General features: G+C 36.7%; 1 protein-coding gene across 1 annotated transcript in view; it reads left to right on the top strand.

Annotated features, from left to right (window-relative positions):
• Nucleotides 1-20,932, top strand: part of LOC306801488 (protein piccolo-like) — a 253,000-nt gene that overhangs the window by 6,047 nt on the left and 226,021 nt on the right. The window contains exons 2-3 of the mRNA XM_079304606.1: nucleotides 39-1,290; nucleotides 11,903-13,300. Of these exons, the coding sequence (XP_079160732.1) occupies nucleotides 39-1,290; nucleotides 11,903-13,300 (2,650 nt within the window). The remainder of the gene's footprint in view (nucleotides 1-38; nucleotides 1,291-11,902; nucleotides 13,301-20,932) is intronic.

Here is a 20,932-nt window from a genome sequence, read left to right as displayed (position 1 = left end):
ATGCATTATTTTAATTTTATTACATTTTCTCTCTGCAGACGTCCTGAACTTGATACAAGCCGCCATCCCAGACAACCAGGTAAACCGCCAGATCCAGGACCATCAGGTTTAAGTAAAAGCAGAACAGTAGATGCACTGAAGACAGAACAACGGGCACCTGGACGGAGCCCTTCTACTCTTAGTCTACGGGAATCAAAGTCCAGGACTGATTTCAAAGAAGATCAGAAGCCAAGTATGATGCCCAGTTTTCTCTCAGAAGCCAATCCATTGAGTGCAGTCACTTCAGTTGTGAACAAATTCAATCCTTTTGATTTGATATCGGATTCAGATACAACTCATGAAGAAGCCGTTAGGAAACAAAAAGTTGCCCCAAAAGAGCAAGGAAGACCTGAGGAGCAGAGGAGCCCTGCGAAACATCCAACTCAACCACAGAGTCCAAAGCCAGCTGTTCAACAAGGACCTGTCAGACCTACTGTCCAACAAACTGAGTCTTCCAAGCCAGTGCCTCAGCAGCAGCAGCCTGGGGAACCAAAGCAAGTTCAGAAACCAGGCCATGGCCAACCAGCAGATGCTAAGCAAGATCAAGCAAAACAACCACCCCAGCTGAGAGGACCACAAAAATCTCAGCCACAACCGTCAGAACCAACGAAACCTGTTCAACAACAAACTTCAGCAAAACCTTCATCAGGCCCTACAAGACCATCCCCACAGCAACCAGACAGCACTAAAACAGCGTCCCAAGCACCACCTCCCACAAAACCATCATCACAGCAGCCAGGACCCGCCAAACAACCAACACAACAGCCTGCACGGCAAGGAGGTCCTGTAAAACCACCTTCCCAGCAGGCAGGGCCTCCAAAGCAGCCTTCTCAGCAGCCTGGACCTGAAAAGCCATCTGCTCAGCAAACAGGACCTGCGAAACAACCACCTCAGCCTGGATCTGGGAAGCCACCTCCGCAGCAGACAGGGCTTGTAAAGCAAGTGCCACCCCAGGCAGGGTCTGCGAAACCACCTTCTCAGACTGCAGTGCCCACAAAGGCCCCGGCACAGCAAGCAGGACCTACAAAACCACCCGGCCAGCAGCCAGGCCCTGAAAAACCCCCGCAGCAAAAGCAAGCTGGTGCAAGCCAACCCACCGAGCCTGCCCCAAAGAAAACCTTCTGCCCTCTTTGTACAACCACCGAGCTGCTGCTGCACACTCCCGAAAAGGCCAACTACAACACGTGCACCCAGTGTCACACTGTAGTCTGCAGCCTGTGTGGGTTCAATCCTAATCCTCATATCACAGAGGTGAGTAATTTTCAAACTGATGTTCGCTACCAGAGCAAAGTTTACCTTTGTTATGTTGAAACATAGATGTACTACAGTATATCATCATGATAATTTAATAAGTTCAGTAAAAACTTAATACTATTTCAGAAAACTGCCTATGAGTAGAACGGTGAAACTGGAGGGAAAGAAAAGAAGGTAATGGTTCTCTGCTGGTATAGATTTAGAAATGTATTCTCATCTCTTCATATGAAAAAAAGGAGAAATCCCAGTGTGACTTTCATCTCATTTTGATTGTTTTTAATCACCTGCTGTCTATGTTTATAACCTGACCACAATACTCATGTGGAAATATATTTATAGATAAATAATCTTTTCTGCTATAAGAACTAACTAAGGAAAAAAAAACAATCAGTCTTCATGACTCCAGTGTGTGGCTTAGAAAAGGATGTGGAATGAATTTGCTTTACAACTGTATGAGTGTTCAGTTGTGTTAGTTGAAAGCCTGAGTCACGAATCTGACTTGGTAGTATGTGGTTTATTTCATTCTTGTGGGATGTTAAGATCTCTGTGGACTTTTTCTAACCTTGATTACTATTCTTTCTGTAATTCTATAACATAAAAATTGAATAGAAAGCAATATTAGGACTTCAAATTAATTTATTTTAATCTGATTTTTGTGGTAGGTTGATTTATTGCTTATACATATCCTTTATTGCTCTGCATGGGAATAAAGCTTCATGTGATCGTTTGATGAGCTTTGTGTACATCCTGATACGCTACTTTTAAATTTGCAAAGTAATTGGAAATTGTTTTCAGTACCAAAACTTCCATGAATTTATGAAAATTCAAGCACAGTAGACCTGGCACCAAAGGCTAATTTATGATAATCAGAAGGAATATTTGAAAAACTTTTTTTTTCTTGCTTTGGTATTAATTTAGCTGATCTGAGATGCTCATAGGAAGAAGTACAGATTACTACTGTATTTTGAATCTGATAAATTTATGTACCTGTATATTTAAAATTGAATCAAAGAATTTCTGAAGTTGGAAAGGTGCTCTGGATATGGTGCAGTCTAAACTTCTACTCAAAATAGTGACACCTAAAGCAAATTTGGCCTGTGTTGAATATCTTTAAGGATGGAGGCCTGACAGCATTTCTGGGCAACCTGTGTATTCAGTACCACAATGATTTAAGGACCCTGCTAGCTGCTTGTTTTCTTTCCAGCACATATTTATTTGTGGCTACCTGGTAACAAATAGCAAACTTTTTTCATCCAGCAATATGATGGTTTTTGTTTTGTTTTTTTAGTTAAAATTGCAAATTTAAGCCTGAAAGACTAAATGCAGTAACCACTGGTAGCACTTTGTTTGGTTTAGGAGTGTAATGTCCTCTTTGAGTTGAGAGGGAAACTGAGGATTGAGATATCTGGCATTGAAGCCTGGACTGGAAAAGGAGTGACTTGAACATCTGTGTGCAGAACTTCAGAGCATCTGCAGCTAATCAGGTGGCTATATATTTTTCAGGGTCAACATGAGGAAAGGTCATTTTGGACTGTTAGTGTAAAAAAAGATACTTAACAGGCAAGAAGTGTGATGTCTAGATATAAAAGTCAATGAGAAAGTTGTTTTGCAAACCTTTGCCTTCAAATTCTGCCCATGTTTTTAGGCTAGAACTTCTTACACTTATTTGTGAGTGCTGAGTTGTTCATGTCTGTAGTGTGCTCTTGGAGTTTCTTGAAGTTCCAAGTTTGTTTCCCTTTAAAAGCTTCAAATTTCCCATGAAATTGGTCAACAACTTTGGTGTGCTCAAATGAGGTTTTGGGAGAGAATTTATGTAAGAAGATTTCCAAGTATTTGGAAATTCTGTGAGTAACTACTAGTTTTTGAAGTGGGTACTCTGTAAGTGTGAAATTCAGGACTTTCAGACAATAAATACAGCTGCATTTAAGATCAACTGATTGCATACATATGTAAAAGCATATTTGAATTTCATATTACACATTGAAATAAACACAGGATATGCATTTATTTCATGATGAAATCATTTCAGAAAATGAAGGTATTGGACATCTGATTTATTCAGCTATTAGTTCCAATCTCCTGACTCCCACTCAGGCTTTTCTCATTTGCTCAGCTTTGCACCACCAGCTGTCTTGCTGGAACTTCATTGTGGGTTTCCTTCTCCAGTCTGCCATTGAAGTGTGACAAAAATCACATCTGACTTTATAACTGAATGTTGGAATCAAAGTTAATAGAACCTCCCCTAGCACATACAAAAAATTTACTTATTTCAACTATCAAGGTTCCCACTTGAGTTATTATGAAATTTTACTTCTACTTTGTTTCCTTTAAGTATTTAGCTTACCAACAAAAGTTTCTGATTCCTTTTTTGCAGTACTTTACCCATTTCTCCCATCTATCAGGAAGATCATGGTTTGTGACTTGATTAACAGTTTTCTTGCCTGTGGTGCAACTTTTTTCTTTTGGCTTCTTGTATTTTAACTTCTCCTGAAGTATTATTGACCACAAAAATCTGTGTCTTACCCATGCACTTACTGACTTTACTGTTGTACTTTAGCTTTCCCTGCTGAATTTTTTGTGGCCATGTTTCATTATTCTGGAATCTTGCATTGTGCTTTTCCCATGTCCTTTATAACTACTGATTTTATTGCTTGTGTTAAACATTACTTATGAGGAAACAATTTCAAATTGGATGTGGGGAATGGAAGGCATTTATTAAGGAAAAGAAATTGACTTTTGCTCTCTAAAATTTTCCCTTTGTGCAGCTGCTGGAATTGCTTTCCTAAGACAGTCTCCTTACAAGTTTCTTACAAGGTAGCTCAGTCTCCAAAACTAATCGAGTAAATAATTTTTCCAATGTAGATCTTTCTAAACTTCTTTCTAACTGATCCTGAAAATAATTTAACAAGCTTTAAAAACTGGATTAGGAAGTAGATTGCATACATTGTAAAGCCATTATAAAATGAAAATTTAAAAAATAATTCATCTTATTCATTTAAATCTCTATTTAAAATTCAGTAGTACATGCACTGTGTCTGTTTTAACTCACTAGAGAGAACTCTGTAACTTAGAGCAGAAAGTGATACCTGTATGGCCACAAGGTCAGACCCCTTGAACTGTTTCTCTGAACCATCTGACATTGCAGTCCTCTTGGGAAGAAGGATGGTTGGTGTCTTGCTTTTGTACAGCAGTCTGGAGAGAAAATACACCATACATAAGTGTTCAGTAACATATGTCTGTCTAATCTGTCTAGGTATTCATACTCCACTCATCACCATGGCACATGACTGCCTAGCAACAGTTGCATAAAGTAATGGAAAAAATTATATAAGCAGGTTTGAGGACTGATACTCTATTCCATTTGCCTTTCATGTATATCAAAACCTTGTAGGAAGTGTATGTTTTAATGCATGATGGCTAATTTTTCTATTTTTTTTACCATTTTATTTTCCCAAACCCACTCCTGTGAGCCATTAGCAACAGCAATCAGCACTTCCCCAAAAAAGATTAATCCCATTAGAACATTCAAATAGGAGTAAGCTTTCTGAAAATGATGACAGATGTCTTGAGGAGAAAAGGCAAAAAGCATGACCCTCTATAGTTAAATCTAAATGATCAGTGCATATCCTCAAGAGCTGGAGTAAATTTTCATTCCCTGTGAACTATTTGTTGGAAGACACATGCAACACAGACTGAGCAAGGGTTTAAAGTGTAATGACAAAGACTTTACATTCTTTATGATGGTGATCTGTAAGGATGATGATCTAGTGAGTGTTAAAACTGTTAATGGTGGACACTTGGCTGTGTGTCTGTCTGTGCACATGTGGATTCCTGTCTGCTTAGTGTAATTTGAGGAGGGATTATTCTATGTGAATTTTATCTACATTAGATCATATTTCAGTCATTGTTTTGCCGTTCCTTTAAATAACCATTTGAAATTCACCTTGAGGTATAATTCACCAGGTATAATTTTATACATAGATACTTAATGAAAATTGTACACTCAAATAACATGGAGCTGTGTATTGATACAGGATTTGTTTATTTGCTGAAAGTTCTCCTAGGTGGAGATAAAGTAAATTCTTAAAAATATTTTATTGTTTCTGATTTTTTTTCAAAGAATGTGTCTGTACCAAAGCTGACTTAATCCTAATGGAAAAAAGAGGAGGGATAAAAATTCCAAGAGAAGGGATAACAAACCCCAAGCAGTTAAATATCTCAAAGTGGAGTGTATAGTTTCTGATCAAGTAGAACTTTTTACTGGATTGCATGTTTATTTTTCAATTCAACATGAAAAATTTTAACTTAGTCTGAATTTTTTTGTTGTTGTTATTGTAAACTTTTGTGAGGGAGGAGATGTCTAATTTTTCACCTTTTTTGGTAGGCTAGAACTTTTCCATATCAACTGTACTACATATTATTGCTTAGATTTCTGCTTTTTTTTTTTGCTTTGTTTCTGCCTCTCTTTTTATTTGCAATCATATCACAACATTTGCTTTTAAAATACAATATTTTAGTTCAAATATTTAGAATGATTCTTGGTATTTGTATTTTTTTTAAATTAAAATCCTGAAGCTCTAAATGTCCTAAACAGACTTGGGCATGAAGTAGGATCAGTAAATACACAGAATTTAAGCAGTCAGAAAGACATTAATTTTCTTCTGTTATTTTCATTATTATTAAGTTGTATAGGGAGAACAATATATAATAATTTAAAATAAGGAAGATGACTGTAATTCTTGTGGTGAATCCAGATACATTTTGGTTATACTTACAATAAAAGGAATAGAAATTACCTATTAAATCTTTGTTGATTACATGGCAGTAAAGGAAACTGTTAGTAGAAGTATTCCCTGTGATTTGCAGTCTAGAACCTGTTGTGTTGTAGTAGCACATAGGAACCAGAATACAACTTAGACTGGAAATTAAATATGAACAAGTGGGTAATGACATGCAACAAAATCTTAAGTTTTTTAATATCAGGGAACATAGCTTTGAATCTGTGTACCCTATGTGAACTTGGTAGGGGTGGGGAGTGATATAAGGGTTATATAAGTAAAGCAGAAAAAACTAGAAAAAATAATCAAGGACCTAAATCTGATTATCAGCCGTTATAATCATCATAAGTTGTATAGAAATGAGTTTTAAAAAAGCTCCAACAAAACCCAAGACTTTTTAAAATTTTTCAAAGTATTAATTTAACTGCCAGCTCTTAACTGTGCTAAAGTAAAGCGAGAAGAGTTCTGTAAAACTGATGGATTTTAGTCTGGGTTCAAATTGATCAGAGAGCAGATGCAAACAAGACTTGTTTAGTTGTCATTTAAAGCCATAAAAGTGTGAAATATTTGCTTTAGTACAAAGAGTACTTGGGGTGTTCGAGTTACTAACACTGCAATTTCGATGCAAATGGGGATTATTCACAATTTTTGTGATGAAATGAAGTTAGTATAGTTAGTATAATTCTGCCCCTAGCACAACTGCCACACAGACATTTGGGAAAATTGTAAAGGTCCTCGAGTAGAAGGGTTATGGAAGTAAAGATATTGTTTCTCTCCATGGAATATTCTTAAACAAACTCCCACATGGTTTATGTCTTAGAGGAAGGCTGTGTGCCTACAGTTCTGCTTTACTTTAAGGATTAGATCTAGAAATAGCAGTGATGGTCTGTGGTTTTTTCCCCCACTTTTTTTTTCTTTTACATAAGGGGCAGAACACAGAGGCAAAACCTCTCTGCATGGGGAATACTGTCCCAACAATTTAATTGAGCAATACCCTACAATATGTTGGAGTGTTTTCTCATTAGTCCAGAAAGCTGGCCCGTCCAGTTTTTAACACAAGTAAATAATAAATTAATCTGCATAGCTAAAGATGTCAACTGCAGGCAGCCATCTGCGCCAGTATTGCTGTTGCTCAGCAACTGTAATTTACTACTATGTGAGGCCATGTGATGTGGGGTGGTGTTTGCTGGGCAGTCACAGGGCAGCACAGCCCAGCCCTGCTCTCACCAGACAGCTTAATCCTTTTCATGATTCGCTCAGTGCAGCACAGATGAACTCGGTTAACCTGCTCTTGGACACTCTCTCGATTTGCAGTTAGATTTTTTTTGTTAATCATTCCCATGTTTTTGGCATATTAAATAGCAGTGCAGATGATGAAAGCAATGAGAATTTGTTGCATTACTGCATGATGCAGTGCACTGAGCTGTGTTTAAAAGTCCTTTTTCCTTGCTATGTGCGTGAGGCTCATATCCTTGGCTATAAAAATCTAGTTTCTAGATATCCTGAAATACTGAATTAAAAAAAAATTCAAAATATTATGTTCGCTATTTTGCTTTATGATTCTAATTATGTAAGCTATAAAATAATACCTCCCTAAACATTCATCATTCATATGCAAACTATAGATTTTTGTGTTGGTAATTTCAGCAGAGTAGTGGAGTATGTTTTAAGATTGTGATAACTGCATGATATAATTCATTCAGTAGTGTTTAGTAGCTTAAAACAGCTAAGTAACTTTAAAAAGTAGTTTTGCAGTATGTCTATTTAAAAAGTTTGCACTAGCATTGGTTTAGTACCAAACTACAGAGCTTGTAACCATTGCTGTGGTTTGTGGAATGGATATCCATGGACCATGCTGCTGACTAGGACCTAGTGTTGTGTTTGTGAGCATCTTGAGTCAGTCTTTCCTGGCAAACTCATCATATTCCTGAAAGGAAGATAAATATGTATTTTGTAGTGATGCTGTGTTTGCCTGAAATGAGGATCAGTTGCATACTGTGTACAATCGTTAAATGTTTGGTTCGATGTAATTACTTTTAACAGCTGAGGACTTATTCATGGAAGGGTGGTGTAGAAGAAAAAACTTTGCTCCAGTATTGCACAAGCTTCTTTAGAAGACATTTTAACTTGTATGTTGATGTACCAATTTAATTTGGTTTGTGATAGTTGGTTTTTTTATGTTTTTTATAAGAAGATTTTCTGATTTAGTTTCTTATCTCAGAGTATTCTACCACATTGCATGAACCTGCATAAAATCATGTGATTGGGCACTTTATTTTTCATGTTTCTTTCATCATCTTGGCAAAAATGTCTGCTAAGAACCAAATCTGGATTCATCACTGCTCTTTGAAATGATCATGGAACAAATATGTTATTGTGTCAATAAAGCTGAGCAGTGTCAGCAAAGCCCATTTACATATCTCTGGTAATGTAAAGGGATGTTAATATTTTATATATGTTTTAAGTTTCTTTTTATAGCAACAAATGGCTTTTCTAAATGAGAATAAGATCCATCCTGCAAAAGGACTGAGAGCCACGTTCATATTGTGTGCCAGTAGCTTTTATATGAAATATGTTCAATCTGCAAGTCAAAATTTATTTCTCATATACTTCTGGAATCACAGAATCACTATATATTCCCTTCCTCCCCTACATCATCTGCAGAGATGGAAATTAAGCATGCCAGGCAATGCACTTGCTGACAGCTTTCTTGTTGCTTTTGATGGGTATGTGTTGTTAGAACAAATCTCAACTGTTTTTGAAAAAATGAATAGGCACTGGATTGCCTTCAACTGTGTTGGCTTTCTTTGGGATAGGGACAAGTAATGAACTATAGTTGCTTTTTGTAATTAGTTTCAACTCTTAGCTTGCCTTTATGCATTAATAATCTGTGGAATGTAGTGTTATAATTTTCTTCAAACTAATTCTCCATGGATGTTGTTAGTAAAATACCAAATGAATTAATTTGATGTGTCAAACTAGAAGAGTTAATGCTGTGGTTGATGAGTACATAAAATATATTTTAAGTACTTTTTTGGTTTTTTGAGGGCATATAGTTTCTGCAACAGTTAGAAAACAGTGCAGCAATTTTCTTTGCTCAGGAGTTGAAATCTGAACAAAAATCCTGCATGAAATTTGTCAAGTTTACTGTCCTAGTTATGACACTTGTTGGCATGAGTCTCAGAATTAAGAAAATCACTTACAGATTCCTTCTAGAACTAAGACCCAGATCCCATCCCAATATAATAGTGTAAAACCAGATAACTTGGGTTTCTCAGCATCAAAGAAGAATCTCTCTACCAGACAGGAGTTCCTAAAGCTCACAAGTTTCTCTGGAAACTTGTTTTTTAGTCCCACATAAAGGTATTAGAAATGTGGAGAAAGAAACTAGGCAGTCACAGAACTGCTGCCCAGGAACACTTTTAAGGATAGAGGAATATTTGTATTTTAGATATCTGCAGCAGCAGTAAGTTTTGCTTCATCTGCAATAATGTGCAAGAGAATCTGTATTTAATGGAAACCAGTTCCTGTTAAAACTTATGGAAAATTTCTGTAATTCTGGTAGAACAAACAGGAAAGTATTTGATAGAAAACTATCACATAGCACATTTCATTTTGAACTCCTGCTGTTCCAATCACAGGACTATAGTTTATGCAGTTTTATATTTATTTGAAGATGTGTGTAACCTGTAATGACTTGAGCATTTTGGCACTTAATTCCTCCTACTAAAATACATGGGAGGAATTTTATATTTAAACTAGAAAGATTTAAAAAAAAATACAGTGAAGTGAAACTTTGTACATTTTCTATTTTAAATTTCAGCCCTCACAGGATCTTGTCTTTCTCCACTGTAGAGCAGAGCCCACCTCCCTAATATAAGGAATCCTAGTTGCTTTGCCAAAGCCAGACAACTGTGACAGCCTGGTCTTTGATTACACTTAAGCCCTAGAAAACCCTTAAGAATTAATCCAGAAATGGTATTAGTATGTATCTAATTAAATTATATTAGTAATATCTAAAATCAGGTAAGGGGAGTGATCATTAAGCAAACAAAATGGGAGTTCAGCTAAATGCAATCCTTGCTCAAGTCCCCTGTAATTCCTTTCATAATTCAAAGGAGAGTTTAAACATGTGTTCCAGGTTTTTTTTCAGTTGTTTTCCCTTTTTAACAGTCATTTGCTATATGGTTTGCAAGTAGAACAGAGAATTGTTTAAGCAATCTAAAAACATTTCACTGAAAATGGAAGATAAGAGCAGCCTTGTTATGAATGGAACTTTGCAGCTGAGGCCAGAAACTCATTGCTTTATGAAGCTGTTAGTAATAGTAAACTTATATTCCAGAGTGTGTTTATACCATGTTTATCAGAATAATGGAAAAAACTGTGTTTTAGAAAGCTGTATTTAACTCCTAATTTTTGCTGCTGCAAAAATACAAGGCTGGCAAGGCACCCCAAAGTAATGAATTCATTGGCTCAGTCCACAACATCAGAGCTCCAACATTCCACAGACAAAATCTTTCTTTGCATGTACTGCCTCTAGATTTCCATAGTATAGTAGAGATTTCATAGCAACACAGAATCATTTATGTTGTAAAAGATCTCTAAGGCCATTGAGAGCTGGGTGAGAAACAGCATCCAGGAATCTCCACCCTTCAGGGAAAAGAGATTTATGTTGTGTTCTCCTACTTGTGGTTCCTCTCTACAAATGCTGTAGCTGCATCCTGTGTTTCACACAAAGACTAAAGAATAGGAGGAGAGCTACGGGTGACCTGCTTAAATATCTGCTAGCAGGTGGGTCCCATGGGACTCTGTACCATATTGAATGGCATTTTTGCTGCCTCTAATGTTTCTGCTAGTGATGGAAAGTGGGGAAAGTAGCATGTGAGCACATGTTTTAGGCAATTTGAGCCTTTCTCAGGTAGTGAAGCTTTGCTTTTCTGTCATCAGAAGTATGGCTTCTCTCTCTTGTAATACTGCTTGGGAATGTTAAAAATGTTTTAAGGTTCACTATAATTGATGAGAAACATGAGTAAATACATGATTTGCATTATTCCTTCTCTGTGTGAAAAGAGGGGCCCATGGTATACAGAGGTACAGTAATTACCCTGGAAACTTCTAATGACAAAGGAGATTTGGGAAACCTAATTATGGCTCTTGAAATACCATCAAGGCTCAGGCAAAGCTCCTCACTCATTTTGGATGAATACTTGCCCCCTGAAATTGGTGGTAATTCATAAGTCTATGTTATACCTGATGCCCATTTACACACCTCTGTGTGTGTATTGTAATTGTATTCGTTGGATAGATATGTACCAGCAATACCTGTGCTCTATAATTTAAACCATTACCAAAAGCATAAGCTGTATTAAGAGCTTGATAGATGTATGCTTAAAGATAATTATGCATTTACTGTGTTTTAATTCTGATTGTTGTTTTCTTTCAGGAGACTTGATGTGTTAAACTATTTTAGCAGTATTTGTCATTATTCTGGCAAATCATTTCTGTAAATGAATCACTGGGTTCCATGAAATTCCAATGCACTTTTTTCATTCTGCTGGGTTTTTATCCTCCAGTATTCAGCTGTGTGTAAACTGAACGTGAAGCCATTAGAATCATGGGCTCAGTGATAGCTTGACTCACAGCGATGTGGAGAAGAATGAAAATATTCAGCTGTGCATGTTAATTGCAAAACACTATTAGTGATGTTTTTCCCTTTTTACAAAGAAGTTTAAAATATTGGAGCAAGTCCTATAATAGAATAACTTAATATTATGTTTATTTTATTAACTTTGTCTTACCTTGATTATTATTGCCTTTATTTTTTTTTTCAGATCAGCGAATGGCTCTGTTTAAACTGCCAGGTGCAAAGAACATTAGGAGGTGACCTAGCACTAGGTCATGGTCCTGGGCCACAGACACCTGCACCCAAACAGAAGACACCCATTCCACCTTCAACAGCTAAACCATCTCCCCAGCCACAGCCTGTTCAAAAGAAAGATGTAACTCCAAAACCTGATCCTTCACAGTTAGCAGATTCGAAAAAACCTCCACCACAAAAAAAGCAAACACCTTTGCCTGAGTCTCCTCCTGTAAAATCAAAACAATCCCGTGCAGAGCCCACAGAGACCTCTCAGCAAACAGATGCCACTCCAAAATCTGATCAGGCCAAGCCAACACAGGCTGAAGAGAAGCAAAAACAGCCCAGTGTACAGAAGTCTCCAGCAGACACTGCATCTACCTCTGCAGCACCAGAGCAGAAGCAGGACTTGGCAGGACCCAGAGCTCCAACTCAACAGAAAGTGACAGACTCTCCAAAGCCTGAGCTCACAAAGCCACCACAGGACACACATCCAGCTGGGGATAAACCAGATTCCAAACCTGGTCCACAAGTGTCCCGGCAGAAATCAGATCCCAAGCTTGCCTCTCAGCCTGGGGCTAGACCGGATGCTAAAGCTCAAAAACCTGTTGAGCCAACCCAAACAAAGGATGATCCTAAAAAGTTACCTACAAAACCAGCCCCAAAGCCTGATGCAAAACCAGCTCCCAAGGGCCCACAGGCAGGGGCAGGACCCAAGCCAGTGCCAGCACAGCCAGCACCTCAGCCCCAGCCACCACAGAAAACTCCGGAGCAGTCAAGGCGTTTCAGCCTTAACCTGGGAGGCATCACTGATGCCCCTAAGCCTCAGCCTACAACACCACAAGAAACAGTTACTGGGAAACTCTTTGGATTTGGAGCTTCATTCTTCAGCCAGGCCTCAAATTTAATTTCCACAGCGGGTCAGACAGGGTCTCAGACATCGGGCCCCCCTCCTGGTCCAGCAGCAAAGCAGCCCCAGCCTCCACCACAGCCTCCAGCCCCTCAAGCAGCCCCCAAAGAGGCTGGACAGGCTCAGCCTCTTCCAAAAGCTGTTCCTGTAAAGAAAGAAGCCAAGCCTGTTACAACTGAAAAACCAGAGCCAGCAAAAGTGGATAGTGTTCCAACTAAAGGATCTGATTTAGAAAAGAAACCTGGTTTGGCTAAAGAGAGCAAACCTCAGGCTGCTGAAACTAAGAAACCTGATGGGCTGTCAGAACCAGAGAAAGCTGGCCAGCCTGAGATGTCTTGTCCCCTTTGTAAAACTGGACTCAATATTGGTTCTAAGGATCCCCCTAACTTTAATACCTGTACTGAGTGCAAGCAAGTTGTGTGCAACCTCTGTGGATTTAACCCAATGCCGCACATAGCTGAGGTAAGGTGGTGAAGTCTGTATTTAGCTTGTATTCCCAACACGTGGAGACATGAGTAGCTGGTTTTTAACTATTGAATTGTTAAGAAATTTTCTTGAGCATTTAATTATCTGAAGTCTTTTAAAATTAAGTATGTGTTGTAGGAAACTCAGTCACTTGTCATAGTATTTCTGATGAATTTTTGGTATATTAAGGAGGTCTGCAGAGGTGGTTGCTAGGGCTTTGAGACATAAGCAGATACAGTTATGAACTGCTTTGAAACTGGTGCTACTAAGATACAGCAAGCTACTGTACTTTGAGTATGTTATAAGATTTTTCTTATGCTTCATAATTGTCTCTTAATTTGTGCTTCTTTAACCAGTGCCTCTAATTCAAAAAACTATCAGATGAAGAAATGTTGTAATGCTTAGTTATTGCCCTTCCCTCCGGTTTAATACATCCCTAAATTTATTCCTTTAATCTCCTTCTGGCTCTGGAGTCTTTGCATATGCTGATGCATTCATTAGGAAGGTTGAAGTTTGAATGATACCTGTGTGGTGAAAGATGTAATTTTTTGGCATGAACAATACAAAGCTCACAAAGTTACTTCATTCATTAAGGACTGTCACTTGGAAAGTGCTTTATCACTTATTGCCTGAGAGAGCTACCCATATTTAAAAGAAATACACAACTTTTTTTCAACAGTTTCCTCACATTGCGTGCTTTTATCTGCTTCCTTTCTCCATGTAATTTCTGTTGACAATGGAATTGGTAACTTTATACTAGCTTAATGGAAAGGTGGAGATGTCTTATTTGCCCTATGAATTTGACAAGTTTAATTCAACAGAAGGAGACGACCTAAAAATACTTGTGAGCAGTTGAAATGTTTAAATTGGTCTGTGCATCAAATGAGGTCTGTGGAAATTGTGTTCTGCCTTTGAAATCTGAATGAATAAATGACAAATGACTGCCAGGGTAAAAGGATATCCCATTTCTGTCTTAAGGTGAGAATAAATGTGGGAAGAAATAGCATATTGCAGGGAAAATATTGCTTATGAGGCTTGCATATTCCTTTGTCTATTATTTTTTTGAAATATACTATAATTTGAGAGATCTTTTTTCTAATATGATAAGCACATTTTATCTAACACATGAATATGTTGTCTAATGTATTCGTGGTCATATAAGTCAGAAAGAAAAGTATGAAAATGCAGAAAGATTGATTAGTGATTGAAATTTGGGATTCAATTGATTTTTACCATTGTTTATGCACTGAATATCATCAAACACACAAACACCATCATTGTACAACTCTGGGTACACACACACTTATATGGACTGAATTGTGAAAAACTCGTATGACTTTCTCCAGGGACACTCCAGTGTGCACACACAGAGTACCATGGAAACAAGATGTCAGTTCTGGTGAAACTGTGCTCAAATGCAAGCCCAGGTGTATGGCTTGTCCTCTGCAGAGCTGACTCTGCAGAGTCAGGTGTGGGCCTGCCTTGTGGTGTGCAGACATGTTACCTTGATTTCTTCTGATTGAGATGAGAAGGCTGGTGCACTGTTTCTGTTATTCCATCACTGGTTTTTTAAGAAAATTCCCTGTTTCTGCTCTTTAGAATATCCAGAGCTTGTAATTTGAATGATTTTCTTTAGTCTGATTTTCTCATGCCTTTCTTAGTTATTCTTTTGGCTCCTGCTTGCACATTCTTGTTCCTTGTACTACACATTTCCAATTCTGTCCACATTTTCTGTCTTGCCTTCTTTTTTTCTACTCAGTTTTGCTAGAAAGTGGCAATGTACTTTTCCTTCACAATAGGAGGTGGGTTGCTTGGCTGAGAGCATCCTGCCTTTCCTTTTCATAAAGATTGGACAGACAGAACAGGGAGATCATAGTTTCATCCCCCAAATGTACTGTGTAGATAATGTATTTATTATCAGATAGCAATTCTGTCCCTGGATGCACAGTATATAGTATATACCTTTTTACATGACAGAAACATGATGGTGAGCAAATAGATTATGCTCATTTTCATCCACCAAATTCTTCTAATGTGTTCAGTACTGTCTTGGAGGTTTTATTTACTTGTTTCTTTCTTTGGGGGTTTGGAAGGAGAAATTTTTTTTTTAATTGGTCTTTTAAAATTGGTCTTTCTGGTGGTTTTGTTCCTAATTCTTTTACTCCTATACTTCACATTCAGATGAAAAAATGTAATTTCAGAATCTATATGCCTTTTTAGTCCTAGAAGTGATTTTTGGATTAACAAACATATTGCATCTTAAACATTATCTCAGTTTTTCTCTGGGGCTGCTGCTGTATCAGAGTCATTCTGGCAGTTGCTTATGTGTTGTCTGCATTTTGTTCCCTCAGTAATGGCTGCAAATGAGTGGAGTTTTATTGACTGAGTGTGGCTGAACCCTTGTTGCCAACAAAGCTTGTATTAGGCTACATAATAAGGATCAGTCCAATGCAACAGGGAAACCAGTGTTTCATTGTCAAATGCAGAAGAGCATCTAAACCCCATGGGCACTTCTTTACCTTAAGATTCTCAGCAGGGAATTTTCTCCAGCCAACGTGCTGCTGTACTGCAGACAGGACTGAGAGTACTTTAAAGGGAAGAAAGTTCTTTCTTACAGTGGCAGTTATTTGTTTTTGCCTGTATGTGACAGAAATAATTTTCAAAAAAGTCTTTAAGCTGCTGCAGTCAGTCCTCTTATAACCCCTCTACTGCAGAAAATATAACTAGACTCTTATCTAGTCATAATCAAGAATGTGCTATTTACTTCAGTGAAATTGTTTTGATTTGTACAAGCAGAGAATAGCTAGAATAATTTTTCTTAAAATGTGCTGATTGTTCTTTTTCTCCCTGATTTGTTGATACAACAGTCAAACAGTTATTTACTTAAAAGGTAATTTATCCATGATGCAAACAGCCACAAATGATTTAATAAATGACACTTGATAGATTTCAGAGACCCACAGGACCACGGGAGCCCTAGTGCATTAGCAGACTCCTTATTCTGCCATTTGCTCAATGGGGAGAACTGTTTACTGGCTCTGTAATTAGCTTTCCAGCTCAGGTAGTTGGAAGCAGCTCTATTTTTAGTAACAAAGCACAAGATCACAACTGCTGAAGCCAGAAATGAAATGTGTGGCAACAACCATTTTGTGCATTTAAAACTCAGTGAACTGTTTAGAATATTGAGCAGGAGCAGAGATGGTTGTCTATAATGTAATTAAGTATGTTGAGGTCAGGAATGTAGAACCTGTGATAAATTAATGCAATAATAAAATGTTAAAAAAATATTTAAAAGCTAAACTAAGGAAAAATAAGATAATCCAGATTTTTAGATTCTATATGGGCAATATGAAGGAGAACATCCTAACAGAATCATGTTATACAGAGAAAGTGCTGAAAATGTGTGTATGTGAGACTGTGCTAATGGATTTAATCTAATAAAACTGCCAGGAGAACAGTAGAAGCACTTTTTAGTCTACTGATAGCTATAAAATTACCTGGAGAGGCATTGGGAAGTAAAGAATGCTCCATGTGTGAAATAAATTACTGGGTTTACAGAAGGGAGAGAAGCACTTTGAATGATGGAGAACAGGGAGAACTGGGGAAGGGCAGAAGAGACATCATGTCTCTGACTTGGTAAGTATTTGTTTTTTGAAAAAGATGTAATCTGTTAGGGATATGATCAGAATACATAATACAAACTATTTTAGTGATATTTCTTAATATAGTTATTATGGCACATGTAGCCTGTATAAAATTGTTTTGCTTTGATGGATATGATGACAGGAATCTGTAAAGCTTGATGGTTTCTGTCCAATCTAAATTCTTGTATATATATATATATATATATTTTATAAATCTATGTATACGTGGCAAAAGAATATACATGTTTTTCTGATAACTCATTTTACCACTCCTGCTTATTAAACCTAACTAAATAAATAATAATTTTTTGTCCCTGCAGACTGTGGAGAGAAGGAAAAAAAAAAGTATATTTTTAAAATATATTTTTATATAGCACAGTGCTATTATTACACTCCATATTATAACCAGATGAATAATTGGTACCTTACTCTATGAACCTTTAGAAGTAGCAGTAAATAGCATTTTGGAACTGATATAAACCTCTCTGGAGATAAAGGGAGTGATTCTGTGGTGGCATGGTATCCTATACCATGATACTTGGATACATCTTGATTTTTTTCTACCTCCTCCCAAAATCCTGCAGAAAGGGTACTGGCATATGTGAGTTGGCACCCAGTGTAAATAATTCTGCCAGATTCTGTTTTTCCAAGACTTCACTGATATCTGAAATGGAATGAGGTCCTTAGCAAGTGTGCCCTTATACTCAAACTTCAAAAGTAGGCTTTAAAAAATAATTGTGAAAGCCCAAATGTGCCTTGGACTTCTTATAGCAAGTGTGCAGCAACGTTATAAATACTAATCCATGTTTTATTCTAACAAAAATCCCTAAAGTAGTGTACTGCACCATCTGAGGTGACACCCATTGCCTATCTTTAATCAATTAACAGCTCTGTACTGTCATTATTTCCTACTTGAGAAAGCTCAGACTGCTCTGCAAACTGGCAGGTTTAGCTCCTGTAGGAAATTCCTCTCTTCTCTCTTATGTTTGGTGTTGTGTTGTTTTGGAAACAGATGGTGTCTGGGAAACACAGTGAAAAAGAATTTGCACTAAAGAGACAAAGAGAAAAACAATCACTCCTTTCAGTTGCATAATTTATCTTCTCTGCTTCTTCCCTCTCCCTTTAAAGAACCTTTTAAAATTTTGATTATAAGAAAGTGAATGCTATTACTGTTCAATAAAGTAACTAAATAACACAGAACATAATAGGCTAACATAATGTACTCCCTAACATTTATGGAAATTTTATCCATTAAATGATAATTCTTTATAATTGAGAAAATATTAAAACTATTTCTAATTATTACTTTGAAAGACAAAATCTGGCATTGAAAAACAGAGTGCATGTTAGATGGTTAAAACCCCATTATATTTCATGACTGTCAGAATGAAATTAATCTCACTCCAAATTAGGTATCTTAGTTTTCTGTTTAACCTATTCAATATGCATGACAGACAAAAATATTAAAGTGGAAATATTTTTCAAAGCAGAATGACTCACCTCTTCCATTTTTCCCATAAAGTGCATATATTGTGTGTATACAGAATAGAAGGGCTAATATGGAATAACTCTTTTATGACTTAGTCAAAATTGAACACAGATAAATATTTAAAAAAAAAATTAATGCCTGAATTAATTTTTTAAATAAGCTTGAAAAGCTTAAGCTTCATCAACAAAGTTAGATTTTTGTGTTTTACATTTGCAGAGGTATTTACATGCTTAAAGACAAACAGATATTTGTAAGGATGTTAGGAGCTTGTGTTCTTCTCTGATAGAGAAACAGCCAAGTTTCCTGTTTCCCAGTTTCCTCCAAGACCTCATGAACCTGCACTCAGGTTTCAACAAAGTGAACCCCTGCATCCAGATAACCTATTCAGTAGATGTCCTGTGATGTTTTTGTTTGAATTCCCCACCACTGTAGAGGGAAATTAAAGCATGTTTACTTTGTCACAACTTTTTCTGAACATGTCTTGCAGTTCAGTAGGGCTGCTTGGTCCAGATTAGATTATACACTAATGCAGTCTCATTTTTAGCAGTCAAGTTTTGATGGTTATTTCTGAATGTCATCTTGGGATGATATTTGAAAGCAAGGCATCTTAGATCTCTGCGATTATTAGTCAAGGCATGAGTTACAGGATTGCATTCTTGTTTTTCCTTTTCAGTATTTATGACCATAAAATTAGGTTTTATTTTTTCACCCTAAAATTAAATTAAAGGAGTGAAGATTGGTCTCATTGCTCAAAGTAATAGTGTGACCTTTGGAAGGACTATTACCATGATTAATTGCCTGCTATTTGTTTCCTTTATTCTAGTCTCTAAAAGTTTCCAAATTACCTCTCTGAACAAAGAACTCCATTGAAACCAGCAATGAGATATAGACATAAAGCTGTGTAAGGCCAGATGGCTTTTATTAATGTTGGTAATGGCTACTGATGGTGTGAAATCCAAAGGGATGTCTACAGCAGCACTGTTGCTGGCACACACACCTCCTGTCTATGTGGCTATTTTTCATCTACTTGGAATGCATTTGCAATGAGTTTTTTACTTGCATACATTTATTCCATCTTAGATGCATTTGCAATTTTGAAAGATAAAATGCTTAGGTGAGCAATTAATGCAGAGCTTTCAGTGTTGATTTTTGTGTGTGGTTTATTTTTCTCCTCTGAAGATAGTTTATAGACTAGTGTATTAGACACAGTCAAGCTGGAGTCACAAATCTGAAACAGATTATCAGGAAAATTACTGACCTGACCTTGAGCCAGGTGATTTTCTTCTCTGTTACTTCATTAGAAATTTGGTTGATGTCCCATTATTGAATGAGGAAGAAATTTCTGAAATCTAAGCTGGTATTAACTGTTTGAATTTTACTACTCCACTTTATAATATGAATTTAAAGAGGATTTATTTATTGAGATAAAGGTATTTAATATTTTTCTTTTTCAATACAGTATAATACGTTTTTGTTCATGTGTTATCGAGAAACAAGAATTCTTCCTTTAGAGACTTCTAATCTTGCTCTGAGTTTTAGTTAGTTGATATAAAACCCAGTGATCCATCTCCAGATTTTCTTAAGCAAACAGACAAAATCTACTGTATGTTAAGTGCCTTAATTTTTGGGTTTTTTTTGGAGACCAGGTAAGACATTACATGCTATCTGATCACATTAATATGTGGAGACATCAAAGTTTTGTGTGGTTTTTTTTATATAAAAATATAAAGCATTTTGCTTTTTGTGAGAACCCTCACATAGTTTTGGTGTTCTGATAGATTCCCCAATACGAGGGAGCTTCAAATGAAATTTTTTTTTGCTAATGTTCTAGGAATGTGAAGAGCTGATGCTCTTCCATGGAACAAATGCTATAATAGCATTTTGAAAAATATCTGAGCATTTTATATATCTGAAACCAGGATATTTTTCCCTGAATAATTTTCACTGTGATTGACTGTAGTAGGACCAATAGGACTGTATTTAATAAGAGCCTGAGAAGACAGTATACTGTCAATTTAAATATTTGCATATATTTTGTGGTCTCATTTCTTGAAGAACGAGGCTGTCTATGTTAAAGAAGTTAAGTTCCAGTTTTCCTGCATATCTTAAAAATTTTATGTCCTTTTTCTGCTGACTAAAAGCCAAATGTTGCCACACCACAACATATTAGTAAAGAGAGAAAAACATTGCACACAAAGAAATCCTATAAAGTCCCTTGTTTGCCACTACTGTGGGGTGATGGGATAGCATGAAAGTAATCAAAGTAGTTGTTGTAACTAATTTTATTTGCAAGAAGTGTGGCCAGCTGTAAAAATAAAAGTTCAGATGTAAAAGAAAATATGAAATAAGCAAGAGGCAATATTTACCTAATTTCTGTTTGAATTCTACACATCAATATTTCTCCCTGACTAATGAAAAGGTGGTGCCATTTAAAGAGAGAGTGGGCAATTATTTTTAGTTTTGCTGAAATGCATATAGTTCAGTGGACCAGAATGA

Source organism: Erithacus rubecula, assembly GCF_903797595.1.
Source record: "Erithacus rubecula genome assembly, chromosome: 4".
In the NCBI taxonomy this organism is placed as follows: domain Eukaryota; kingdom Metazoa; phylum Chordata; class Aves; order Passeriformes; family Muscicapidae; genus Erithacus; species Erithacus rubecula.
Note: the sequence above shows the minus strand (reverse complement) of the source record. Positions and strands in the feature narration are given on the sequence as shown.